The following is a 24,590-nucleotide window of genomic DNA, read 5'->3' as shown; positions in this document are numbered from 1 at the left end:
GAGGTGACTTTTGTACTGTACACCATGTACTTCTATGTTTGGCACTTGTGTCTTGAATATGCACTTTTGAGTTATACTGCATAATTTTGAATAAACTTAAAAATGGAAACACATAAAAAACTGACAAACATGCAGTGGTGTATGGACAGCATTTAAGTTTTTGATGCATGTATGCTAAGTTTGGGAGCACTGCAAGGGAAATATGTCAGGATTTCAAGAGTACGCCCAACAGACAAACTCTATACTTCATTTTGACAGCCGGGACTGCAAGACATCTGGTGGCACATCTTTATAGAGCACCTTGTGATGGACAGTGTTATCTCTAAGCCCGCAGCGTGCCGGGCATAGGAGAAGGGGTTAGGAGCGCCCTTGACTAACAAGGAGTGGATCGCAACCTGCATGCTAGGTTTAAGCTGGTGCACTTTAAGTTCACCACATATATCGAACACCAGTTAAACTCTGTTGGATTTTATAGGCACAGGACTACAAATTATCTGCGATGTGCGAGCAAGGGTGCGCCTTTCTTACATATGGCATGGACCTGTCCCAAAGTGTATGTTTTACTGGTCATCAGTGGTTACGCATCTGCAAACAGTGACTGCAGTAGTGTTTGAGATGTCACTGCAGGTGTGTCGGCTGGACATTGTTAAACATCGTCTAGGGGGCAAGATGCACTGGAAGATCCTACAGTTGGCCTTCGTGCTGGCTAAGAGGAGGGTGGCCAAGTACGAGAGCCCCTTGAACCACATTGTGGTATAATGACTTCACTCGCAGAGGAGGCACACATGAAGCTCAATAGATGGGATGATAAACTGCAGGATGACTTAGAAATTTTGGCGCCATTGCTGGAGGTCATGCAGATGGTGGTAGTGAGCAGGGATCGCAGGGTACTGTACATTCTGACCCACAGAGGCAGCAGTCAGAGGACGATAGGGGGAGAGTAGCCCTTCCCTGAGGGACTTTTGGGGGAGGGTAGGTTAAGTGTGGTTGGGGTAGGGGCTCTTCATCATATACATTAGGGGTCTTGGATGTATACATGGTTGTGGACTAATAATGCACATTGTGAAGCACTTGCTTGGCGTCGGAACTGGAGTGTGTGTGTGTGGGGGGGGGGGTGTTTGAACCGTGAATGCCTGAATCCTGGAGATGAAGTGCATGTTGAGGGAATATACCGTTTGTGGCTTCTTTTTTTGTTTTCTTTTGTTGATTATATTGAAACTGTATAATAAAGCTTTGCTGTTATGTGTGACCATGGCAAAAAGGTTTGCTCTAAAAAAATAAACAATAAAAAGACCAATCCCCCCCCCAAAAAATGTTAATGCATACAACATTGCTGCCCAGAACTGCAAAGTGCGTATGAGCCTGATTCCTACAGAGGGTTTTCAGAGTGTTTGAGACCTGTTGGAGATTTAACTAATGAAAAATGACCTGAATTGTGAATTTACAGAAACGTTTGAAGGAAATTTGTAGCACTAGGCTTTTTTAAAGGTGTACAAATGAAATATTCCAGTTATTTCAAAGCAACCACAACAGTTCATAGTAGTGTTTCGGGTTGGGAGAGGTTCTTTACCTTAGAAGGCTTTGAAAACATGTAAGCTAACTCTGCACTTTTCAGCACAATCCCAGTGTCTTACAGATCGTTCAAATATATATATATATATATATATATATATATGTGTGTATGTATATATATATATATACGCAACACCTCTGAAGAAGTTTTAAGCCAAAACGAAACGCGTCAGGTGCCTCACACTGCCGAATAAAATGCTGCCTGCAATCTGTGTATCGTGTGCGTCTCCTTATCTCTTCGATCTGGGAGAGAATGCCTTTGGATATACAGTGACTGGTTCTGTCGCAGAGAACACGCACCACCAGGAAGAGCGCCGTGAAATTTCCCGTCTCTGAACCAAAACTGCCTGTCTCGGCGAAACCGAAATCCCAGGGGAAACAGGCTGCCGCCTGACACCGGAGTCGGGTATGGATCCCCCGCAGTCCCACAAAAGATTGGGAAGCAACAAGGGAGATACACAGACCGGGAGACTTGAAACCAGCACGTTCCAGGAAAGTCAGTGATGACCCTACCGACCTTCGCGCAGAGAGCCAATTTCTTAATAGCAAACGAAGCATTGCAGGAACCAGCATGCCGAGTCAACCACGAACGGAGGGGACGGGCAATGCTGAAAGAAACTTTAACTGCACATCGACAATGGCACTCTGCTGAACTGTGGCAAAACACCCCCCCTTTGCAGCAAATGTGAGTAATGAGACTAAAAACATAAGTGGGACTCCAGGTACCATGATGCCCAGCAAACCGCCACAGGCGTCCACTAGAGGCGTGGTATAAATGTTACCATTCTCACCTGGCACCCATTTTTCAAACTCGCATGGACTGAGGCAACACCTCAGAAGAAGTTTTAAGCCAAAACGAAACGCGTCACACTGCCGAATAAAATGCTGCCTGCAATCTGTGTATCGTTTGCGTCTCCTTATCTCTTCGATCTGGGAGAGAATGCCTCTGGATATACAGCGACTGGTTCTGTCGCAGAGAACACGCACCCCCAGAAAGAGCGCCGTGAAGTTTCCCCGTCTCTGAACCAAAACTGCCTGTCTCGGCGAAACCGAAAGCCCAGGGGAAACAGGCTGCCGCCTGACACTGAAGTCGGGTATGGATCCCCCGCAGTCCCACAAAAGATTGGGAAGCAACAAGGGAGATACACAGACCTGGAGACTTGAAACCAGCACGTTCCAGGAAAGTCAGTGATAACCCTACCGACCTTCGCGCAGAGAGCCAATTTCTTAATAGCAAACGAAGCATTGCAGGAACCAGCATGCCGAGTCAACCACGAACGGAGGGGATGGGCAATGCTGAAAAAAACTTTAACTGCACATCGACAATGGCACTCTGCTGAACTGTGGCAAAACACCCCCCTTTGCAGCAAATGTGAGTAATGAGACTAAAAACATAAGTGGGACTCCAGGTACCATGATGCCCAGCAAACCGCCACAGGCGTCCACTAGAGGCGTGGTATAAATGTTAACATTCTCACCTGGCACCCATTTTTCAAACTCGCATGGACTGAGGCAACACCTCTGAAGAAGTTTTAAGCCAAAACGAAACGCGTCAGGTGCCTCACACTGCCGAATAAAATGCTGCCTGCAATCTGTGTATCGTGTGCGTCTCCTTATCTCTTCGATCTGGGAGAGAATGCCTTTGGATATATATGTGTGTGTATATATATATATATATATATATATATATATATATATATATATATATATATATATATAGATATAGATAGATAGATAGATAGATAGATATTGTGCTCAAATTTTTTGCCTTCACGCAGAAAACACAGCACTCCGGAGGAACAGGTCAGGTCCACAGTTTCTTTATTTTTCGGGAACCACACAACAAACACGTTTCAGCGTTTTGCCTTCGTCAGTGTCAGAGACACTATGCTCTTGACATGTTAATAAAGTTGCTCAACCTTAGTGGACATTAACAAGGGACTAACCCCTCTGCAACAACATAAACGCCGTCTTGGAGTGTATATTCTCCTATTACATTCCAATACATATCATGCATCCTTAAATAGGTTACTATGTAAAAGCAGAGGGTATACAACATTACACACTGGAAAATGTCACACAATCTAGCCGTGGATCGGCTGATGTCCCTCGTCTTTCTATCCACATTGTCTTCAACGTTATCAATTTAGAACAGAACAAAAAACAATAATAATCACAATTATATTTCATTAAGAATCAACAATGCACAGCTACCCTTAAAAATTTACTCAAAGAACTCATTCATTTCCACAGCTACTTCGTCACATTTCTTTATCCCTGTATCTAAGTTCCTGCACTTAAGGGTAAAATCAATCAATAGTTCTCGATATCAGTCTAATTCATATATGATCTTATTATCAGCCAATCAGACAGTATGTCATACAGTTATTCTCTTTTCACTTTCCTAACTGGATGGACTGCTATCTCCTCTCCACTGTTCAGGCCCCTGGGATGTTTAGTAGATAGGTCTATGATGTATCTTGACTCTAGTCTGCGGAGCCATCTCAGCTGGTCCCCACCCCTGATAGAGATATAGATATATATATATACTAGCAGCCCGTCCCGACCTTGTCCGGGTGCAACAGGCTTCCCCGACCCCCGCCCGCCCCGACATTGTGCAGCAGCCCGGGCCCCCCCTGCCCCGTCCCCCGCCTGCCCCGACCTCCGCCTGCCCCTACATGGATCTCCTTACCTCAGCCGCCGCTCCTCCCGCCTGTCCGCTGCTGGCCTGTCCGCTGCTCCTCACGTCACCGCTCCTCCCCGGCGCCATGTCCACCGCTCCCTTACCTCAGCCTCCGCTCCTCCAGCCTGTCCGCTGCTCGCACCGCCGCTGGCCTGTCCGCTGCTCCTCACGTCACCGCTCCTCCCCCGCGCCATGTCCGCCGCTCCTCGTCGTGCTCCTGGATGCCGCTCCTCCCCGCGCTCCTGACGTGAGCACGCACGTCGCGGCCGGCGCTACTTCTGAGGGACTACTTTTTTTTTTTACTGTAAATTTTTTAAATAACAATTTCTTTTTTAATTTATATAGCCTATAACCATCTACACACCCTGACGGTTCCAACTGTGTATCGGGTGTGTGGATTGGCGCTGTGGTTCCCGAGTTTACCCGCCTCAAAGGCTGAAAGTTCTTCCTTTATTATAGTAGTATAGATATATATATATATATATATTTATTTGGTTTCGTTGTCCAAACCCTTCTGAGCGCACTCTGCTTTGAAGGGGTAGGATGAGAAAATAAAATGTTGCACAGCTCTCAAAATCGCATTATGTAGACAGTAGAACCTTCTCTTATGTAGGGCTGGGCTTACAGGGGCAGACAGTGGAAAACCCACTCAGGTTATAGATTCAAACAGCATTTATATCTCTTGGGCTACTGTGTTGTTAAGGATCAAGCCTCAGACAGCAGTAGTCATAATAATAGCATTAGATGCTATCGGTATTGATGATTAAATTCCTCCTCCTGAGTTGTAAAATAGAAAACCTTTGTCTTTGTTAAGTCATGCGCAAAAAGGGTCTCGAACTCTGGAAATGTCTCAGCTATTAATAGATTTTGAAAATGGGCGATTTTCTGAAAAACCTAGAATTTGCCATCTGATTTAGTTTGGGAAAATGATCCAATTTTTCCTTTTTTTAAACCTCGTTTGCTCTGTTCTGAAAATATACTAATTTACTCCTCAAATGTAAACGTTTAATTTTGGTTAAAAAATAAATGTGTTTCCACACAAAAACAAAAGCGTTCTGTTTTGTGGGGAAAAAACAATTTTGTTCTCAAATGCAAGCTTTTCGTTTTTGAAAAATTACTGGTTAAAGATGTAAAAATGCATTTTCTTCTTTCAATATTGCTAGTTTAAGTTCAGAGTGAGGGGAAAAGGGCAGTATGATGTGCCCCCTTTATCGTTTCTTGCATTTTTGTTGAAGAGATTTGAAATATTGCAGTCTTGAAAACTTGGTTATTTCAATGTTTCTAATGTTGTTCCTTTAGGGTTGGGAGGATGGCATGGTAGGCATGAGGAAAGGAGGAAAACGGCTCCTCATCATCCCTCCATCATTAGCATATGGGGCTTCTGGATTGACCGGTCGCATACCCCCAGATTCAACCCTTGTGTTTGAGGTGGAGGTCAAGCGGGTGAGTGAAAAAAACAAATTTTACCTATCTAGCAACTATTGAAGACTTCCTTAAATCCTCAGGAAAATGTTTATACTGCTGAGGGGCCATTTCATACAAACACCTACCCCCAAAATGGTACGGTCATACAAAGGCAAGCTTGAAGTCTAGTCTTGGTTGACTCCAAGTCTTTTTTTCAGTGTAACCCATTTTTGTGCTTGCACACTGTGTCCTTTGTTGCTTCGATACTGCTCTGAGCAAGAACATGCTTTCCCATTAACATTGTGTCTAATGTGAAATATAGCGGTACAAAAGGGGGTGGTGATGGACGGAGCATCTGAACCAATCAAAAACTCACACCCAGTCAACAGATCTGGGTTTAATCCATCACCGTTCTTTAGCCCACTCTGCCACCCCAGTTCAGACATGGCCATATGCAAATCAGTCTGACCCTGTGCCAGGAAGGAGTCTAGAAGCCACTGTGTTTGTTGCAGTGTTCACCTAACACAAGAAAGTCTCCGTCCACCCTTTTCCATTGTTGTTGCTGTTGCGATATTTTGATTGGCTAAGTCCGGAGCAAATGTACGTCACAAAACGTGATCGTTTTCATTTGGCCATAATTATAACTACCTGCATATGAAGCCTGCAAAGGAATAAGATACACTGCCCCTGGAGCTTCTTATGGAATCTTATTTCTAGCTGAGTCCGCTGTGCATTGATTATAATTGAGAGGCATCAACGAAACAAAACATTTTAAGATTGCATCTGCTGTATATTCATCTGAAAGAGTTTGAAGGCCTCCGGAATTCTGCATCCAGTACCCCAAATTGTAGACTTTATAATTAGTGCAAGGTATCTTTAAACCACATTATCTGCCTTTGTCGCAAGTTGAGTGATATTTGCAGCAAGTACTTACTCCCTTCCTGCAGGAAGTTATCTATGCGCATCGTAAAGGAGGCAACTCTAGGTTTTTTTATCACACAATCACATGCTTTATAGGGAAACTAAAAAAAGTTGGGACATAACGTATGAAAAACTCAAATCACAAAATAATAAATAATGGGCCTGTAAAGGAAGTTGAACATATATGTATTTTTATGAATGCACTTTAGTTGGTGAAGAAAGATAGGCCTATCATACGAATTTCTTCTAGCACGTTTTTTGTTTGTTTATTGTGCAGTTTAAGATATTGATTTTAAAAATGCACATTATGCATTTTATTGGTTCTGTATATGTGATATTTCGTACAAAATGATGTATTCTACACAATAAAGAATTTACTATTACACTGCTCTCTGATTGGGAAAGTGCTTTAAAATGTGAACAAAGCAAAACTTTGGTTGGGTCATTGTTCCCGTGTGTCACTGCAAAGATGGATAAATACAGGGCTCTCTGAGTCTATAGGCTGTGCATCTTGACATCCCGAAGAACCTATTCATCAGTACTTGGTAAGTAAATTGCCCAGTACTGTCCATTTGCTGGTGATTGGCTTCTGTTTGGCTGGGACCAAACTTAGATTCTAGTCAAATCTTCGTGCTGTGGCTAAAACTATTGAGAAAGTGCTGACCTGTCCTGTGAGGACAGTAAATGGCACCTAATGATCCAGAACTTCTGCCTAAGGCCAAGTTGGCCGCTGAGTGTCAGATGCTCACACCTAAAGACACCAATACTGCCCAGCAGCCACAAGATGACTGCAGCTGTGTGCTACGAAGATCAGACCCACTACTTCTTGTGCCGTCTTGACTAAAGAATGAGTTCAAATCAAGTGTTTGCTTTATTCGGTTAAAATTTAAAACCATCAAAGCACAGGACAGTATTTTGTGATGTAAATAATCACATTACAAACAAACAGATAATGTTAATAACATATTACAAATAAACAAATACTATCAATAAAACATAAAATAAATATATTACATAACACCATCAAAAAGAAACACTTGGCATACCAGTATACAGATTAAAAAGTTTGTCACCCATTGAGTTCTCCATTTAAAATCCAATAATTCATCAGGTAAATCGTCACACCACAAATTGTCTATTTAAAAATCACTACAGGTGAAAAGGTAGAGGACGGTTACTAGTGTAGCTGTACTTTGTTTCTTCGCCTGATGGCCCCTGTGATGTAACTAGCTACCCCAAAACACACCACTGAGGACCCAAGCATTTGCAAGTAGGTCAAGGCTGGTCTAACTTGCCCAAAGCTACAGCCCCTTAACAATGGCAAAATAAATTTCTTACGTAATAAAGCATAACAGTTGCAAAAAAAAACCATATGTAAGTGTAACCTTGAGGGTATACAAGGAGGGACGAAGCAAGGTCTTTGTAAGTAGGGTTATTTGGGTTGTTATGCAAGACAGCACATTTACAGTCAATATACAGTTCCAGGGGACTTGGTGTAACTTCCTGCTTTGTCTTCGGGTGGAGTCTCCGCAGCTTGGTCTTTACGGCTTGCCCTGTACACACAGGAAAACAAAAGAAAGGTGGCAATTACTTCACTGCCTGGCTTTACGAAATTAGAAGGGGAAGGGAGTGAGGATAACTAATGTGGGAAGACAGGAGACTGAACCACCATCACCAACAACGACCTCACGTTTATGGAACCCGAAGTGCTGTGAAGTGCACAAAGCATCTGGTGTGTCCTGGTCCCTCCCGCTCCCTCCGTTACCCGGTTCCCCCTTTCTTAAGGTGCGTGGGTCCGTTGGCCTCCTGGCTTCTCCCTCTGCTGGGTCTTAGACTCTCTCTCTGGCTCCGACGTTCCGTTGTCGGCTTGCTTCGTCCCGGGTTCTCTGCTTCTCCCGTCCGACTTTGCGTCCTCCGTTGCTCGTTCTCCACGTCTGCTTCTTCTCCGGGGCTCGATGTCTCCTCGGAACAGCAGCAACACCGCGTCTTCCGGGTCCTCGTTTTCTTCGATGTCTTCCCCTGGTGATAGGTTGATCTCCACTGATGTCAGAGGGGCGGAGTCACGGTCAAGGGAATCCAGGCTTCCCTCAAAGGGCCCAGACCAATCCTGCAGGGAAGACGGAAATTCCGTCACGGGCAGCGATCCTGTTGCTTTTGTGACCCGGTGACAGTAAGGTATTCTGCTCAGAAAAATTGTCACAAGGACAAGGCCCCAAAGCCCCTTCTTTAGAAAAACCTTTTGAGAATGATAATAACCATGGGAGCATGTTATACTTGAACCTCAATAAAACAAACAAATGATATGGCTTGTTTATATAGGTCAGGTATGGCTGGATTTCTCTCCCTATACTCAGCATCACGAAACTCCTGACTGAGGGTTTTACCAATTCCCCTTCCTCCCTCATTAACATTGCCCTGAGTGGAGAAGTGTGGGTCACTGGTTAGAGGGACAGACCCTGATGCAGAGATCTGACCTGGGATCAGGGTTCAATTCCTGTCGCGGCAGGGTCTTGGGCTCAATGTCCGCGGACCCGATAATTCTCACCACGGTGCCCACTCTAATCATGGGTACCACTCTGCAACTCTGGGCAATAGCTTGCTTAATCTCCACAGCGGCCCTAATCGCTAAGGATTCCTGGCTTCACCTTGGGTGCCCAGGAGTGGGCGCCTCATAGGAACAGGCCAGGATGGGTTCCTCAGCGGTACAGCGTGGGGACACACTGGCTAGTGTAACCAGGCGCTTTATAAGCTCAGTTACTTACTTACTTACTTCAGGAACTGAGTCTTTACGGCTTTAATAGCCGTCTTGCCTAACACACTGGGCTTCGTGAACAGATCAGGGTTGCCTAGTGAATCCATTTGGGTTTTAATATAACGGATCCACAGGATAGCAAGGGCTCTGTTGAGAGATATACAGTCTTGAATAATCAATTGGTTTAGATTTGGTGGCTGCTGTGCCCAAATTCTCAACCAACCTATTTATGGGGCCACAGCGATATGGTCTGAAATATAGCCAGCCCCAAGGTCCTCATGAATATTAAAAGTAGCAGCAGATGATGGGAGCGACAACAACTTTCGTAAAAACACATTTTCTGCTGTTTGGATTTCGCTAGCATCTGTGTAACCCCATACCTGATGATGAACTGACTCTCCCCCTTTCTAACCGTTGTAAATTGACTTCATAGGTGAACTAACACGTGGAATTCTCTCATGTATTTAAACATTTTACATTTGTTACATAGATGTAGATGTTACATAGATGTACTATTTGAAGCCACATCTTCTGTATCTAACCACTGTACATTTTCTCCTTCGTGACATGTACTAGTCTTTTAATATTGTTTACTTTACAGGGCTCTGATTCCCCAGTGTCAGGAATGCACTTTCTAAAACCCCCAATAAATAAAAGGTAAAGACAAGGGTCAATACTTTGTCTGGGGTTTAGAGCTGCAAAGCACTTTTCTACTCTCAGTACTGATGAGCCTTCACCGTGCCTGACCTTCAGCTACCTTTAAGATTCCCGTCTCTGCAGCTTTCTAGCCTCAGAGGGGTTTGGTGATCTTGTACCTTCCTACGTTGGAATGTGGTCTGGATCTGGCAACTGTTATGGTAACTGCACCTAGTTGTCCTGCTTCTGGAACAGAGGGCTCTTAATGTTTTATAGATTTTGTTACTTGAAATCACAGTTAGTACCTCTAACCCTAAGGTGGAGTTTCCATCGATCTTGTGGTTACTTTCTTAATCTCAGTCTTCCTCTCTTTTTCTTGCCATCTTTAGCTGGGATTCTCTCTTGATCTCACGTATCATCCTTCGTGCTTTGTCTCTCTTTGAGGAATCTTTGTACAACGATGTGCTTTTGCAGCTACTTTATGACCTTCAGATAGATGATTATGTGCCAGTTGCAGAACTGTACTGCAAACCATCTTGGGGATCATTCATTTCTTTTTGGGAGCATTAGTCATAATTGTGTATACCATGCCTCAGTACTTCTGAAAGTAAAATCATAACAGGAAGTTGTTGGATCCTGCTTTTCTTTGTGATTCTAAAGGACATATTCCAGTGTGCCATCTGGTTCTTGCTTATGTCAGAATGTTGCACAATTTTTCAGATTCCAATCTACTGCTGTTTGTTTTGGATTGCCAGCAGCAAATACGCTTTTTATGTCAAAAGTTGGATTTCAGATCAAACACAAGGAGGTGATGGGTGGAGCGCTGAAACTTTTCAGATACTCACCCCCAGTCATAGATCTGGGTTGAATCCATCATCGTTCTTTAGCTCAATTCACCACCCCAGTTCAGACCCAGCCATATGTAGGTGTACTTATATAGCGCAACCTGTCACCCGAAGGGCATCCTGGCGCTTGCTTAGGGAACCCGTCCTGGTATTTCCCTGTGAGAGGCCCCGGCAGGGTGTCCACAGGGTGAAAGCCAGGCATCCCGCCGCGAGGGGCCGTCGTGGAGATTAAGCAAGCTATTGCCCAGAATTGCAGAGTGAGACCCCGTGAGTCGAGTAGGCACCGGAGCGAGAATTGTCGAGGCCGTGGAATTTTTGAGCCCGAGACCCGCTGAGGCGGGAATCGAACCCTGGTCCACGGTCGATCCCAGCTTCCGGGTCTGCCGCCTCTAACCACTGAGCCACACTTCTCCAATGCATATCAGTCTTGACCCTATGCCTCACAGGGATAGTCCAGCCCGAACTGCCAAACCAGGTCTTTCCTGGACCAGAAACAAGCATCCTGGGACCGGTTTCGGGGTAGCATCCCTCATCACCCAGGCTAGCTTGAATCCAGTGGCAAAGTGAGCAAGCGACCCACGTCTAGGCACACCCTGCCAACATAGGGCGAACAAAGCAAGCACAAGGAGATGATGGTCGGAGCACTGACACGTTTCAAACACTCACCCCCAGTCACAGATCTGGGTTGAATCCATCATCGTTCTTTAGCTCACTTTGCCACCCCAGTTCAGACCCAGCCACATGCATATCAGTCTTCACCCTATCCCTCACAGGGATAGTCCAGCCTGAACTGCCAAACCAGGTCTTTCCTTGACCAGAAACAAGCATCCTGGGACCGGGTTGCCTTCTGTTTGAAAGAGGAATTGGAATGGCATCAACTGGTTCAATCAGAGTGCGAGTGGCAAAGTTGAGATCTGGAAGGGTAGTGAAAACTGGTGGTTGATCGTGACGCTTTGGGAACATGCTAACATTCAAACGAGTATAGTATTCATCAGGCTCCACGCAGGGGATGAGGTGGGATGCAGCTGCTATTGAGTAGGTGACAGTTGAGCTGAAGGATGCATGATGCATGCAGCTGTGTATTGAATCCCAAGGTTTCTGGAGTTGGTGGTGTGAGAGGTGGCTAGTAGATTATAATATTGAGAGGGAAGATGCTGTCGAAGGGCAAAGTGGTGGTTAGAAGTATGGGAAATGGAAAATGTTAGTTCTGTCTAAGTTGAACATTAGTGATCACTGAATGACAAACACATTAATCAGGGTACTTTCACCTAGAAGTGATGGTGTGTAAGAAAGGAGATGTTTTTCAAATCTAAGTAGTAACCTCTCCAAATTGGAAGATGATACCCCCAATGGAGATGATATATTTAGTAGATGAAAAGACTCCAGCACATGCTTGTAGGACAGTCACTGGAGAATCAACAGTCCCACAGAGCATGAACAGTCCAAGAGGGCAGACATGAACCTGGAGAGTCATGCATCAGTAACAATCCGAGAAGACTGACTTGACTATAATGATTGAATCAGTTTCGTTAAATATGTCTTTGAGATTTGAGATCTGCAAGTATGAAAATGCAGTATAGATGATTCTAGTGAAGACTTAGACATGGGTTAAAGCCGCATTGATAGATTGGAGCTTCTGAACTTTAATTCTATGACCTTTCTTTTCTCTTTTCAGGTGAAGTTTGTAAAGGACTCTGGATCTGATAAGCAGAGCATTGGTTCGAGAGATTCAGCAGCACCCTCCCCTGTCCCCAGCTCAGATGGTCTTTCAGCTGAGCTCGCCTTTCCACCTCCGACTTCAGTGCCTCCTAAGCCCGGGTAGGCATTCACGTTAATCATACATGTTTCTTGTAACAGTGTCTGTGCAATGCTTGACGAATGGCATAGGCCAAGATTAGGAGAAGCCTTTGTGCAAGTCAAGCTAATTGCCACCAAGTCAGCCTCAGGAGCAGGTTGGTGGTGATCCAGTCTCAAATATCCCTCTGGGGGCGAACCCTTAGCTAAATGGCAGATAGGTTCTAGGCTTCTGGTCACAGCATAACCAAATGAGGTGATGTTGTCTCCTTGCAAGTATACTGTAATTTGAGTCAGGTGAATGTATGTATGGGGTTTGTTTTCTAGCACCATTTTGTGGTATAGTATAGCATAGTGTAAAGGTAAAAGGTACAACCCCCCAGAACCAGTCCTGTTGAATGCCTATGGCTCAGATAGGGCATACATACTCTCAGAAACATGTTGACACATAGACCTTAGGGGCACATAATAGATCCCAGTTAATATCATTTTCTTTTTTAATCATGTGCAGTGGAGGTAAGAGAATAAAAAAAAACATCTTCCCAACACATTTTTAACTTGAAGGTTCCATTTAATTCTCACCAAAACTGAGTTGTGTGAAGGAACACTTCAGTTTTTGACCGACTTGGTGCTATACAACACAGATGTCCAGTGGATTATAAGAGTGAAAAGTCTTCTAATTAAGAACTCCCCATGGAGCTATCCGTCAACCACAAAATACACCTGAATGAGAGGAGGAATCCAATGATAAAGCATGACTTGCCACTATTAGCGGGCAAGGGTTTTCAGTCTATTTAATATTCTTGTCAGAGGTCTTTCTTGGATGAAAACTTAAAACCTAGGTGGTTTTGTCATGACCCTGTGTTTCTTCATGTGAAGATTCATCTTATCCGCATGGGTTTGTTTTTCCCTGATGAAATATCCTTCCTCATCACAATGAATCCATTGCAGTTGCACAGCCTTATCGAGTACTCCAGACACTGGGTCTGATGGTAAGATCATGGGAACAAAGCATGGATGAAGTGATTCTGTACAGTGCAAGCAGGACCACCCCACCACCCCCCAGTAACTGATAAGAGTACTTGACTGTAAGGAACACAAATCCCATATCTAGTAGGTATGTCTCATAAGCGGCCTATTCTGTTCTGTAAAACCCCTGAATTCCGAGTTTGATTTCTTGTTTTTTTCTTACCGGCATTACGTAAGATTTTTTTTTCTTATTCAACCTCTGCTCCCAATTTTTCTAGACAGTTACTATTTATATGTGGCCACCAAAAATGTTTTCTTTTGTGTAGATCATTTCGTTATAGTTTCCTATGTTAATGTTGCTGTGTTTTGTCTCGTATACACTGTTATACAGCTCTAGTTTGTTCTAGAGCAACTAAATATTAATAAAGCTAAATAAATTGAAGTTTCATCAATGCATTTTTTTTATTAGTTATAAAAAAAGTTGCGCATTTGATTACTATTGAGTCGCTGATGGTCACTTAATGTTAAGTCTACTGAGAGATGCATGATGTTGCTTCTCTGATGGAAAAAAGAGGGGTGGAAAGCTTGAATTAATCTCAGGCGCTGGTAAACGTGGGGCCGGATTCCACTCCATGTTTATTTGTTCACTTTACCACCACAGACTGGAACTAGCCATACACAAATCAGTCTTGTTTCTATTCCTGTAATAACATCCCATCTCAAACTACCAGGGCAGATCCCTCTGTAAAGGAACCCAAGAAACCCCTGACAGGTTTTGAGCTGTTGTTCCTCCAGTTTTATCATTTAACAGCCTTCTCTTCTGTTCTTTCTTTGTATAAGTTTCCTAGCCTCATAAACTTCCAGCTTCATCCAATCAACCACTAGCATTTAACTCTATATTCCAACACTATGACCTTTCTCCAGCCCATTTTGCAATTCATGTTTCAAATCCTTTGGTGACCAAGCACCTTATGTCATCCCCGGTTCACATCCCATTGCTTCTTGCTTACTCTCCTTCCGTCCACACTGATTTATAACCAACTCTTTCCATCGCTGCCATGTTAACTAATCCTGACCAGGCTGTACTGTTCACTAGCTACTGACCTGGTTGCCTTGTACTCTAACTATTGATTACATTGTCTGACTTCCCTGCTTCTGACCATGTTGCCACTTTTCCCTAGTTCCTTGAGGAGTCCCTTCCTTCCCCCAGGTCTCAATTACATTGTCTCATTCTCACCCCCGCCACATTGTCTCACCCACAGTTCTAGACATCATATATTTGTATAGTTAGTCCATCATTTGATATACAATTTTGGGTTTGCTGAGCACACTTGTTACCCTGTACTTTAAGAGGTTTATAAACTATTGTTAATACAACTGCTGTTATGAATTTCAGTAGTCTGTGTAGTGTGTTTGCAACTAAAGTTCAGTGAATAAATAAATCCTTAGTTTTTGACCTCATTGCTTGCTCCCTTTCCCCGACTCCTAACCATATCACAACACTTCAGAGTTTCTGAATTAGACTGTCCCTTCTCTCAGCTCTTGATCACATTGCAAATTATTCACTGCACTTACTTGCACAAGCTATTGGTTGCACTGCTTCATCCTCTAATTCCTGTCTGCACTACTTCTCTCCCACTCCCCAGATCCAAATTTTGCTACCTCAACTCTTAGCGCCGGCTTGTATTGCATCATCCCTGCATTTCTGTCTACGCTGTCCTGTTCATATTTCCATGCACACTACCTTACAACTACCTCATGTCCATCTTTTGATTGCTCTGCCTGTTATTCCAGTGTCCATTTGCATTGCTTTTTTAAGAAACTGTTTGGACTGATATATCCTGAAGCCCTAATTGCACTGGCACATCACCTGCTCATCCTCGGACCTGAAACACTCATTTCTTTGTCTTACTGTTCAGTTCATGTTACATGCCCAGTAATTTAATTTTAATGATGCTTTTGTAATAAGTAAATGAATTGAAGATTGTAACTTTATTTTCCCTGGTTTAGAGAGCCCGCAGTCCGGGTTAAGTCGAATTCCATCAGTGAACAACTTGCAGTAAGTAGCTGACTTCATTGGCTGGACATGCCAGCGATACTGATTTCTAGTAGAGATGCTATAGAATTGGCAAGTGGCTCTGAGTGGGTGAATTGCATGGCATTCCCCCTGCAACAGTAATTTCTGTTTTGCACAGCCTGTTCATTCATTTGGAAAAGCTAGTGTCTCAACGGTGAAGAACATCCCTTTGCCGATGGAATGGAATTGCTCCAGCCCTGCACATAGATTGAAGAGAAATGCTAATTAAGCACACCACTGTCTTCCTTCTATTTACAGTGCTAATCACAGTAGTGGTGGAGGGATGGTTGGGGATATGGTAGACCAAGACCACAAGTTTACTATAAACATCTGTCTATTCTGCAGTTTCCAGTGTTTGAAATGTAAAGCTGGTTGTGTGGTTGTACATGGGCAGTAGGCTACTTAAATAAGGTGGCGGTATGTCTGTTCATGGATATTTGCAGATGGCTGTAAAGATTAATTGTTATTTATAGTTTTTAGAAAAATTAGTTCTACCTGAGGAACAGAAGAAAAGGGTTGATCTTAAAAGGCACTAGTAAGCTTTAAAAAAGTCAGTGTTTCAAATACCTGCCTATCATGGAGATGTATTTCAGAATGAATGGATGACTGATGCCCATGATCCCAATGTGTTTGGGGCTTAGGCCAAAGCCAGACATGACCACCAACTCCTATGCGCTTTTTTTTGTAGGTTATAGTATATTTGTGAAGGCCATAGCCTAGTGACTGCTTCAAAGCACTAAGGGGATGAGGAAAGTGGAGGACATTAGAGGGTTGTCAGGAAAATGGTATTAACTGGATTGGGGAGAGAAAGAAGGAACACAGTCCCAATTCGTTGTTAATTTCTTGAATTGTTAACTCAGAAATGCAAACAACTAAACCAAATAAAAACGTTTTTTTAATACATCCCTGTCAGAATCCGGATATGGCAAAAGCAAAGCTTATTTCCCGTATGGCAAGAATGGGTCAGCCCATGCTACCTTTCCTGGCCAGTGGTCCCACTCCACAGCCCGACTCAAGTGATTCAGAAATGGAGGTGGGTTTTCTTGTTTTCATAGTTACTTTTAGCTATCGTGAAATGTGTCTGTGTCACTTTGCCCTGTAATGGTTTTGTTCCAGGTCCCTTGTTGCTCATTACCAGTACCTACTTGCCCACACCCAACACAGCATTTGAAAACTTCTTTGGGCTGAGTATTTAGAGCAATGTGCTTGTACAGATATGTAGTCTGATTTTGAGTTAGATGGCTGCAGGAAATTAATCAAAAAGTGACGGATCTCCACTCTTTCTTAATTGAATGCATAGATGTGTATGCTGTCTAAATGGGCCAATAGGACATCTACTGTTTGTTTTGGCATATGTCCTGCTTCTTTCAAGCTCTAAATGCGTCCCAAAACCTGAATAGGGTTGTTTGTAGACGAGTTCTTAAAACCTAAAGGTGACGTCACTGGATTGCTAATCTTAAAGACTACAACTAGTTCATTTAGTTTCAGCTTTTGCATTGGACACGAGAGGTGCCAAATGTCTAGATACATTTTTTTTCTATGAACTCTGTTTTTTTTAAAAATCTGTATGGTTAACCAAAAACAAATAAAGATATCATGATGATAGTGATGTTAACTTAACATTTAAATAATTTACAGGCATATACGTCAGTTAATTGTTTTAAACCTCCTCTGAGAAGCCGGAAAACATGATTTTTAAATGAAGTTTTTATTAGTGTACATGTGCAGATAACTTGCATACATATAAATCATGTCATGCAAAGCAATATTTCTTATAGATTCAGAGTATCAATGTCCGGGTAAGTCTTATAGTTCCCACATGTACTTTTTAATATTTTAAACAAGAAATCCCCAAACATAATCCCACCCGTTCCCCCTAGTGCTTAATATAACAGGAGCAAAGCAACCTTCTTATCCACCAAGCATTTGCAAAAATTTAGAACATCCTTCGATGTTCCGGGAGTCGTCAACTAAAGGAGACTAAACTGGTATCCTATCTCAACCCAGTATGGGCTAGTGGTTTCAGCTTAACTATCTCATAAAAGAGAGAATTACATAAATATACCAGTTCTGCAGGAGAATGTTATGGCAGGTGAACGTCAACTTTGGTAATGCCTTTAAACTGCTCAAGGAACATGTTCCATGCCTGTGATATATTTTCTTATGCCTGCTTGATCCCCCTCTCTTTGTAGTAAGGTCCTCCTAGCTTGGCTTTATGTGTTCAGCGAGTGGACCCAGGTGGCCTTTGTCGGGGCAACGTTATATTTCCACTGTATTGTGATGGTGTGTTTGGCTAATTCTAGGGCCAAGTCCAAGAATTTAACCACAGGTTTCTCCAGGAAAGGGTGAGGAAAAAACCATGAATCACTCTGCAGGTGTGTTCGGTATAGAGTGGCCAGTTTTATCAGTGAGCATTTGCGAGAGCTTGGTCCAATTGAGTTGTAACAAGGGACAGACCCTTAACATGTGTATGAGGTCAGCTTCAGAAAGGGAACATCGAGGAAAGCCTGTAGCTGTGCCTGAAAAGGTCTTACTGATCTTGGCTGGTGTAAAATAAGCCCTATTGAGGATATTAAATTGAATATAATTTAATACAATTGGGCTCCTCGGGATTCTTGGTCGAGGTAGTCTAACATCTTCCGCCAATCTGAGTTACGTTTGACTTGGGCTAAATCGGTCTCCCATGGCATTCGTAATGAGGTGTGGGATTTATCCATCTGTTGCAAGAAGGCCCTATAGAACCACTTGATGAGCTTGCCTCATGTGCCCGCTATGTGAAGGGTTTGATACACTTCATGTGTTGGCAGTAATTTGTGACATATGCTGAAAGACTTATAAAGAGGTTAGAAGTTGTCAAATGCTTTCTCCAAGCCGAGAGCAATGCTCACCGCAATGGGGTACTAAGAAGCAGATTCATGCTTGACATGCCACAAGCGGCGAAGATTGAGAAATGTGTTGAGACCAAGAGCCCGCCTGATCATGGTGAATTAAGTCAGGCTTAGCTAATACATTACCTTTAAGGAATTACTTGGAAGAAAACCACCATGTATGTAACCCTTACCCTAGCCATCTACTGGTACAGTGCAAGACCCTCGAAAGGAGTTCATTGTAATGGAGGGGAACAAACTATTTAAGTCTATGATCCATATTGAAGCAGTAGAATTTTTCATGGATGCTTCTCAGCCGTGTACATTGTACCTCTGCTCTGCAGAGGCCTTCTTTCCACTCCAGATGCCTTTTGTGAAATTGTAGTAGCATTCTGTTCTTTAGCTTGTTATTAGTAATGATGATTGAAGACAGAAATTATAAAGTGAAATGATTGTTGAATAATTGGGGTAAGGAACAAGAAAAGAGCAGTAGACGTGAGGGTGACACTGAAGAAAAAATGTATCTTTGTATTACATTGGCCAAATAGTACTGACTTTTTCTGACCAATGTGTGGCCTCTTTTTCTAGGACCCAAACGCTCACCATGGAACCATGCCTCCAATGGGGCACGCCCCAGTTCACCCGAGTGTACAGTTGAGCCATATGATGCCTCCACAGATGCCCAATCAAGGTAACTTACATTACAGTTTGGCATTGGTATACTAGAATGTGTATGTTCTGCATCCCTGAATGGGCCCATACATTTAAGCAGAAAGTGGTGTACAGAAGTAATCCAACTCCACCAAAACCCTGCTTGTTTGCCACGTTGTATCTTTTACATTCTGTGGGGGTAAATGTAAAAAACACAACACAATCTGTATCTAGTTCCATCTCATGGTCCACAAGGTGGTGCCAGATCATAGTGTAATTCATGTCCCTGGCGTACCTGCTAGGGCTGTTCCTTTCACAGATCTGTCAGTTCTTTGTCTCTCTTGGAATAGACTGTTTGCACCTTTATATTCTGCATATGCTGCGGATGAGATAGTCAGTGACATCAAAGTGTGAAGCTCCTGTAAAAGCAATGCGATAACCACACAACATTCACTACTCTCACATAACCAGTTTTTTACTAAGCAACAATTTCAAAGACCTTCATATTAATGGTCTGACTTCTTTAGGCTTTATACTAGACTGTTAGCATGATTCTGAACTGCCTCTAATTTATTTTGAACAGTCTTAAAAAAGGGAACAGCATGAATCAACATAATCAAATGTGAAACGTGCAGCAGAAAATCCACTCTAAACAGACTCGCTGCCGCATAGCTAAAGTGGGGAAGTGGGGGGTTGATTAGGGAAATATGCATTTTTTTTAAGGTTACCTGTCGATGCCTAACGCCTCAGTGCTCTTTTCTGCCTCTCTTCCCGCTCCCATTCTCAATAGAATGGAAGTAGTGCCAGGATTGGCCTGAGCTGACTGGTTTGTCGCTCAGACAGTGCCTTGGAGTCTGTGGTGGTTCTCCAAAACAGCTGTGCAACACAGCTGGGTCGGAGAAACCTAAGTGTGCATGTCTGTTTGGCCCATCCAAGATGGCCGGCCAAGCCGACATGCGCACTTTACAGTGCCCATCACTCCTTCCCCTGCCATGGTCATGCCTCACCCTGCCCTACACTTGCATGGGGTCGGTCAGTCAGTGAAAAATGAAATGATAATTTTATTTTTGCCTGACTCTGACATGTGGGGCAACGCTCCTCCGCCATTATGGAGGAACCGCCCCTGGACAGACGCTTCTGATGAAAATATGCTGCTTTCGGCACAGCTAAACTTGGTTTTCAAAAGATAGGGACGCCTCACATATAGCTTCCAATGTTCTGTTCTGACAGATTGAACAGCTTCTTCAAATTCAGCCAGCTAAACACTGTGATAATATGCTCAGTGCCAAATCAAAGAATCTGTTTTACTTGCTTTAAGGCAAGTTTAACTAATGACCATTCAGTGCTGGATTGTTTGTAAACGGGTTATATTGCCACAGCGGCATCAAAATGTTCAACATATAAATCCACTAATAGCTAAGTATATCTGTATGCATTTGACACATAAGACCATAGGCTGTAATCATCTGAGCAAGACAAATCTTGTCACTGTGTTTTTAGTAAAAACGGATTTTATCAGGGCTGGATTACTATCTTTGGCAGCAGTTTTAACTTTGGCAGCTACTATGTACAGAAGTAGAATGAATATGTGACGAAATTCCGCAAACCAACATCCCGCATACCATCACTCCGCAATTTTTCTAACGCAGGACTATTACTCCGCAAAGCCATCATTTCTAAAACTTTTACAACGCATATGACTTAATCACGCATGCCATTATTACGCAAATGCATATGTGGTAACGTCATATACATTGTAAAAGTACATTATTAAAACATTACATATATGATTGTGTGTATAAACTCCCAAACAGAACTCCTTCTGGGTCCCTTGACCCATGAAAGGTGGCGTGGACGTCGGTGGAGTACTTCCGACAATAATATGCTCAAAGGAAACCAAACACAAAGTCCATACCCCACGCTCTCAGGATACAACGAGGAGACACCAAGTATAACCAGTGCTGTTTAATTCAACAGCACTGGTTATACTTGGTGTCTCCTCGTTGTATTCTGAGAGCGTGGGGTATGGACTTTGTGTTTGGTTGCCTTTGAGCATGATTTTATTTATATATATATATATATATATATATATATATATATATATATATATATATATATAATCTATATCCACGCTCCCTGTCCCACTGGAAATCAAGGCACTCGCGGGCGGGTGCGGTATGCGGTAATGGGCGCTCGCAATAACACTACGCTCGGCTTCAGAACTTGTCTGCTTCCAAAGAACCGCACTTGTGGAACCAAAGTTTTGCAGTGCTCACACCATCAAGGTTTATTCACTTTGCCGAAATGCATTCGCCGCCACTGGGATCATTTCAATAAAGCATGTTGTCAGCCCTGAAATCCCCTCTGGCCTCTGATTTCTTCTCCTAAGGAATTTCCGTCATATATACTGTGCCAGCCAGAGGCGCAGCACAGCAGGCCCTGCTACATCAAGTGTCCGGATTTACACTGGTGTGTGTGTATATGTATATGTATATGTATATATATATATAGTTATACCAATTGCCCCAGCTTTGAGAGGGAACACGACCGTGCTCCGCCATCCGGCAGTAGAAATGCAGCCTGCATTCACTCCAACTGATAAGTTTTTAGCCAACGCGTTTCGAGGTCCTGCGCCTCTTCTTCATGGGCTGCTCTAGAGAAAAAACACTGAGGCATCACATAGGGAACCATTTCCGGTATTTTTATTCTTCATGCACGCCCTCTGTTGGCGTTTGCATATAAGCAATGAATGGTGCATGATGGGTGTCTGAGTTCCTCCATGCGTGCATAAATTATTTCCTTTAAGTAAGTTCAGTTCTTCATTTTCTTGTTTAGAGAGCATTCGTTTTTCAATGTTTTTCAATCCTTAGTATGGGTTCGAGTGCTCTGCAGGCTTAATTAGCATATATGAGAACGGTGCTTTGAAGGTCTCGATCCGTTCGAAACCAAAAGCCTCTGTCAGCTGGGATTACGTTTCTTCTCCAACTGAAGATGGTTCCCCTCTCCACGGCAGGACGGCCGTGTGAAATGTAGCTATACCAATTGCCCCAGCTTTGAGAGGGAACACGACCGTGCTCCGCCATCCGAACCCCTACTAAGGATTGAAAAACATTGAAAAACGAATGCTCTCTAAACAAGAAAATGAAGAACTGAACATTCATTGCTTATATGCAAACGCCAACAGAGGGCGTGCATGAAGAATAAAAATACCGGAAATGGTTCCCTATGTGATGCCTCAGTGTTTTTTCTCTAGAGCAGCCCATGAAGAAGAGGCGCAGGACCTCGAAACGCGTTGGCTAAAAACTAATCAGTTGGAGTGAATGCAGGCTGCATTTCTACTGCCGGATGGCTGAGCACGGTCGTGTTCCCTCTCAATGCTTGGGCAATTGGTATAACTACATTTCACACGGCCGTCCTGCCGTGGAGAGGGGAACCATCTTCAGTTGGAGAAGAAACGTAATCCCAGCTGACAGAGGCTTTTGGTTTCGAACGGATCGAGACCTTCAAAGCACCGTTCTCATATATGCTAATTAAGTCTGCAGAGCACTCGAACCCATACTAAGGATTGAAAAACATTGAAAAACGAATGCTCTCTAAACAAGAAAATGAAGAACTGAACTTACTTAAAGGAAATAATTTATGCACGCATGGAGGAACTCAGACACCCATCATGCACCATTCATTGCTTATATGCAAACGCCAACAGAGGGCGTGCATGAAGAATAAAAATACCGGAAATGGTTCCCTATGTGATGCCTCAGTGTTTTTTCTCTAGAGCAGCCCATGAAGAAGAGGCGCAGGACCTCGAAACGCGTTGGCTAAAAACTAATCAGTTGGAGTGAATGCAGGCTGCATTTCTACTGCCGGATGGCGGAGCACGGTCGTGTTACCTCTCAAAGCTGGGGCAATTGGTATAACTACATGTGTGTATATATATATATATATATATATATGTATATATATATATATATATATATATTAATTTAAACATTTATTCTTTTAAATTGCATTAGTTACATTATTTTTATTTATTTATTTTTTATTTTATTACCCTTCACACCCTAAAAACGAATCCCTCCCTGGTCCCTTTAAATACCCCTGCACCCCATAATCATAACCCACCCCTACTCCTTAAAATACCCCAACACCCTTAAACACTAACCCATCTTAACCCTATAAATATACCCTGTACCCCAAAACCCAAACTTATCCCTCTACCCTAAAAATATCCCTGTACTCCAAAATCCAAACCTATCCCTGAACCCTAAAAATACCCCTGTACCTCAAAACCCAAACCTACCCCTGTACCCTAAAAATACCCCGGTACCCCAAAACCCAAACCTAGCCCTGAACCCTAAAAAATACCCCTGTACCCCAAAACCTAGCCCTGAACCCTTAAAATACCCCTGTACCCCAAAACCCAAACCTAGCCCTGAACCCTAAAAATACCCCTTTACCCCAAAACCCAAACCTATCCCAGAACGCTAAAATACCCCTGTACCCCAAAACTCAAACCTAGCCCTGAACCCTAAAATACCCCTGTACCACAAACCTAGCCCTGAACCCTAAAAATACCCCTTTACCCCAAAACTCAAACCTATCTCTGAACCCTAAAATACCCTGTACCCCAAAACCCAATCCTACCCCTGAACCCTAAAACACCCCTGTACCCCAAAACCAAAACCCACCCCTGAACCCTTAAATACCCCTGTACCCCAAAACCCAAACCTAGCCCTGAACCCTAAAAATACCCCAGAACGCTAAAATAACCCTGTACCCCAAAACCCAAACCTAGCCCTGAACCCTAAAATACCCCTGTACCCCAAAGCCCAAACCTAGCTCTGAACCCTAAAATACCCCTGTACCACAAACCTAGCCCTGAAACCTAAAAATACCCCTTTACCCCAAAACCCAAACCTATCTCTGAACCCTAAAATACCCCTGTACCCCAAAACCCAAACCTACCCCTGAACCCTAAAACACCCCTGTACCCCAAAACCCAAATCCACCCTTGAGCGCTTAAATACCCCTGTACCCCAAAACCCAAACCTAGCCCTGAACCCTAAAACCCAAACCTAGCCCTGAACCCTAAAAATACCCCTGTACCCCAAAGCCCACCCGGAACCCTAAAATACCCCTGTACCCCAAAACCCAAACCTAACCCTGAACCCAAAAAATACCTCTTTACCCCAAAACCCAAACCTATCTCTGAACCCTAAAATACCCCTGTACCCCAAAACCCAAACCTATCCCTGAACCCTTAAAATACCCCTGTACCCCAAAACCCAAACCTACCCCTGAACCCTAAGAATACCCCTGTACCCCAAACATAACCCTGAACCCTAAAAATACCCTATACCCCAAAACCCAAACCTACCCCATATCCCTAAAAATACCCCTGTACCCAATACTCAAACCT

At 43.3% G+C, this 24,590-nt stretch overlaps 1 protein-coding gene across 1 annotated transcript in view; it reads left to right on the top strand.

The window, feature by feature from the left end:
• Window positions 1–24,590, top strand: part of FKBP15 (FKBP prolyl isomerase family member 15) — a 384,455-nt gene that overhangs the window by 175,170 nt on the left and 184,695 nt on the right. The window contains exons 9-13 of the mRNA XM_086921201.1: window positions 5,555–5,698; window positions 12,489–12,631; window positions 15,587–15,635; window positions 16,567–16,686; window positions 19,109–19,211. Coding sequence (XP_086777327.1) covers window positions 5,555–5,698; window positions 12,489–12,631; window positions 15,587–15,635; window positions 16,567–16,686; window positions 19,109–19,211 — 559 coding nt within the window. The remainder of the gene's footprint in view (window positions 1–5,554; window positions 5,699–12,488; window positions 12,632–15,586; window positions 15,636–16,566; window positions 16,687–19,108; window positions 19,212–24,590) is intronic.

The sequence above is a fragment of the Lissotriton vulgaris genome, chromosome 5, assembly GCF_964263255.1.
Source record: "Lissotriton vulgaris chromosome 5, aLisVul1.2, whole genome shotgun sequence".
NCBI classification, from domain to species: Eukaryota; Metazoa; Chordata; class Amphibia; order Caudata; family Salamandridae; genus Lissotriton; species Lissotriton vulgaris.
This window is presented reverse-complemented; position numbering and strand designations above follow the sequence as displayed.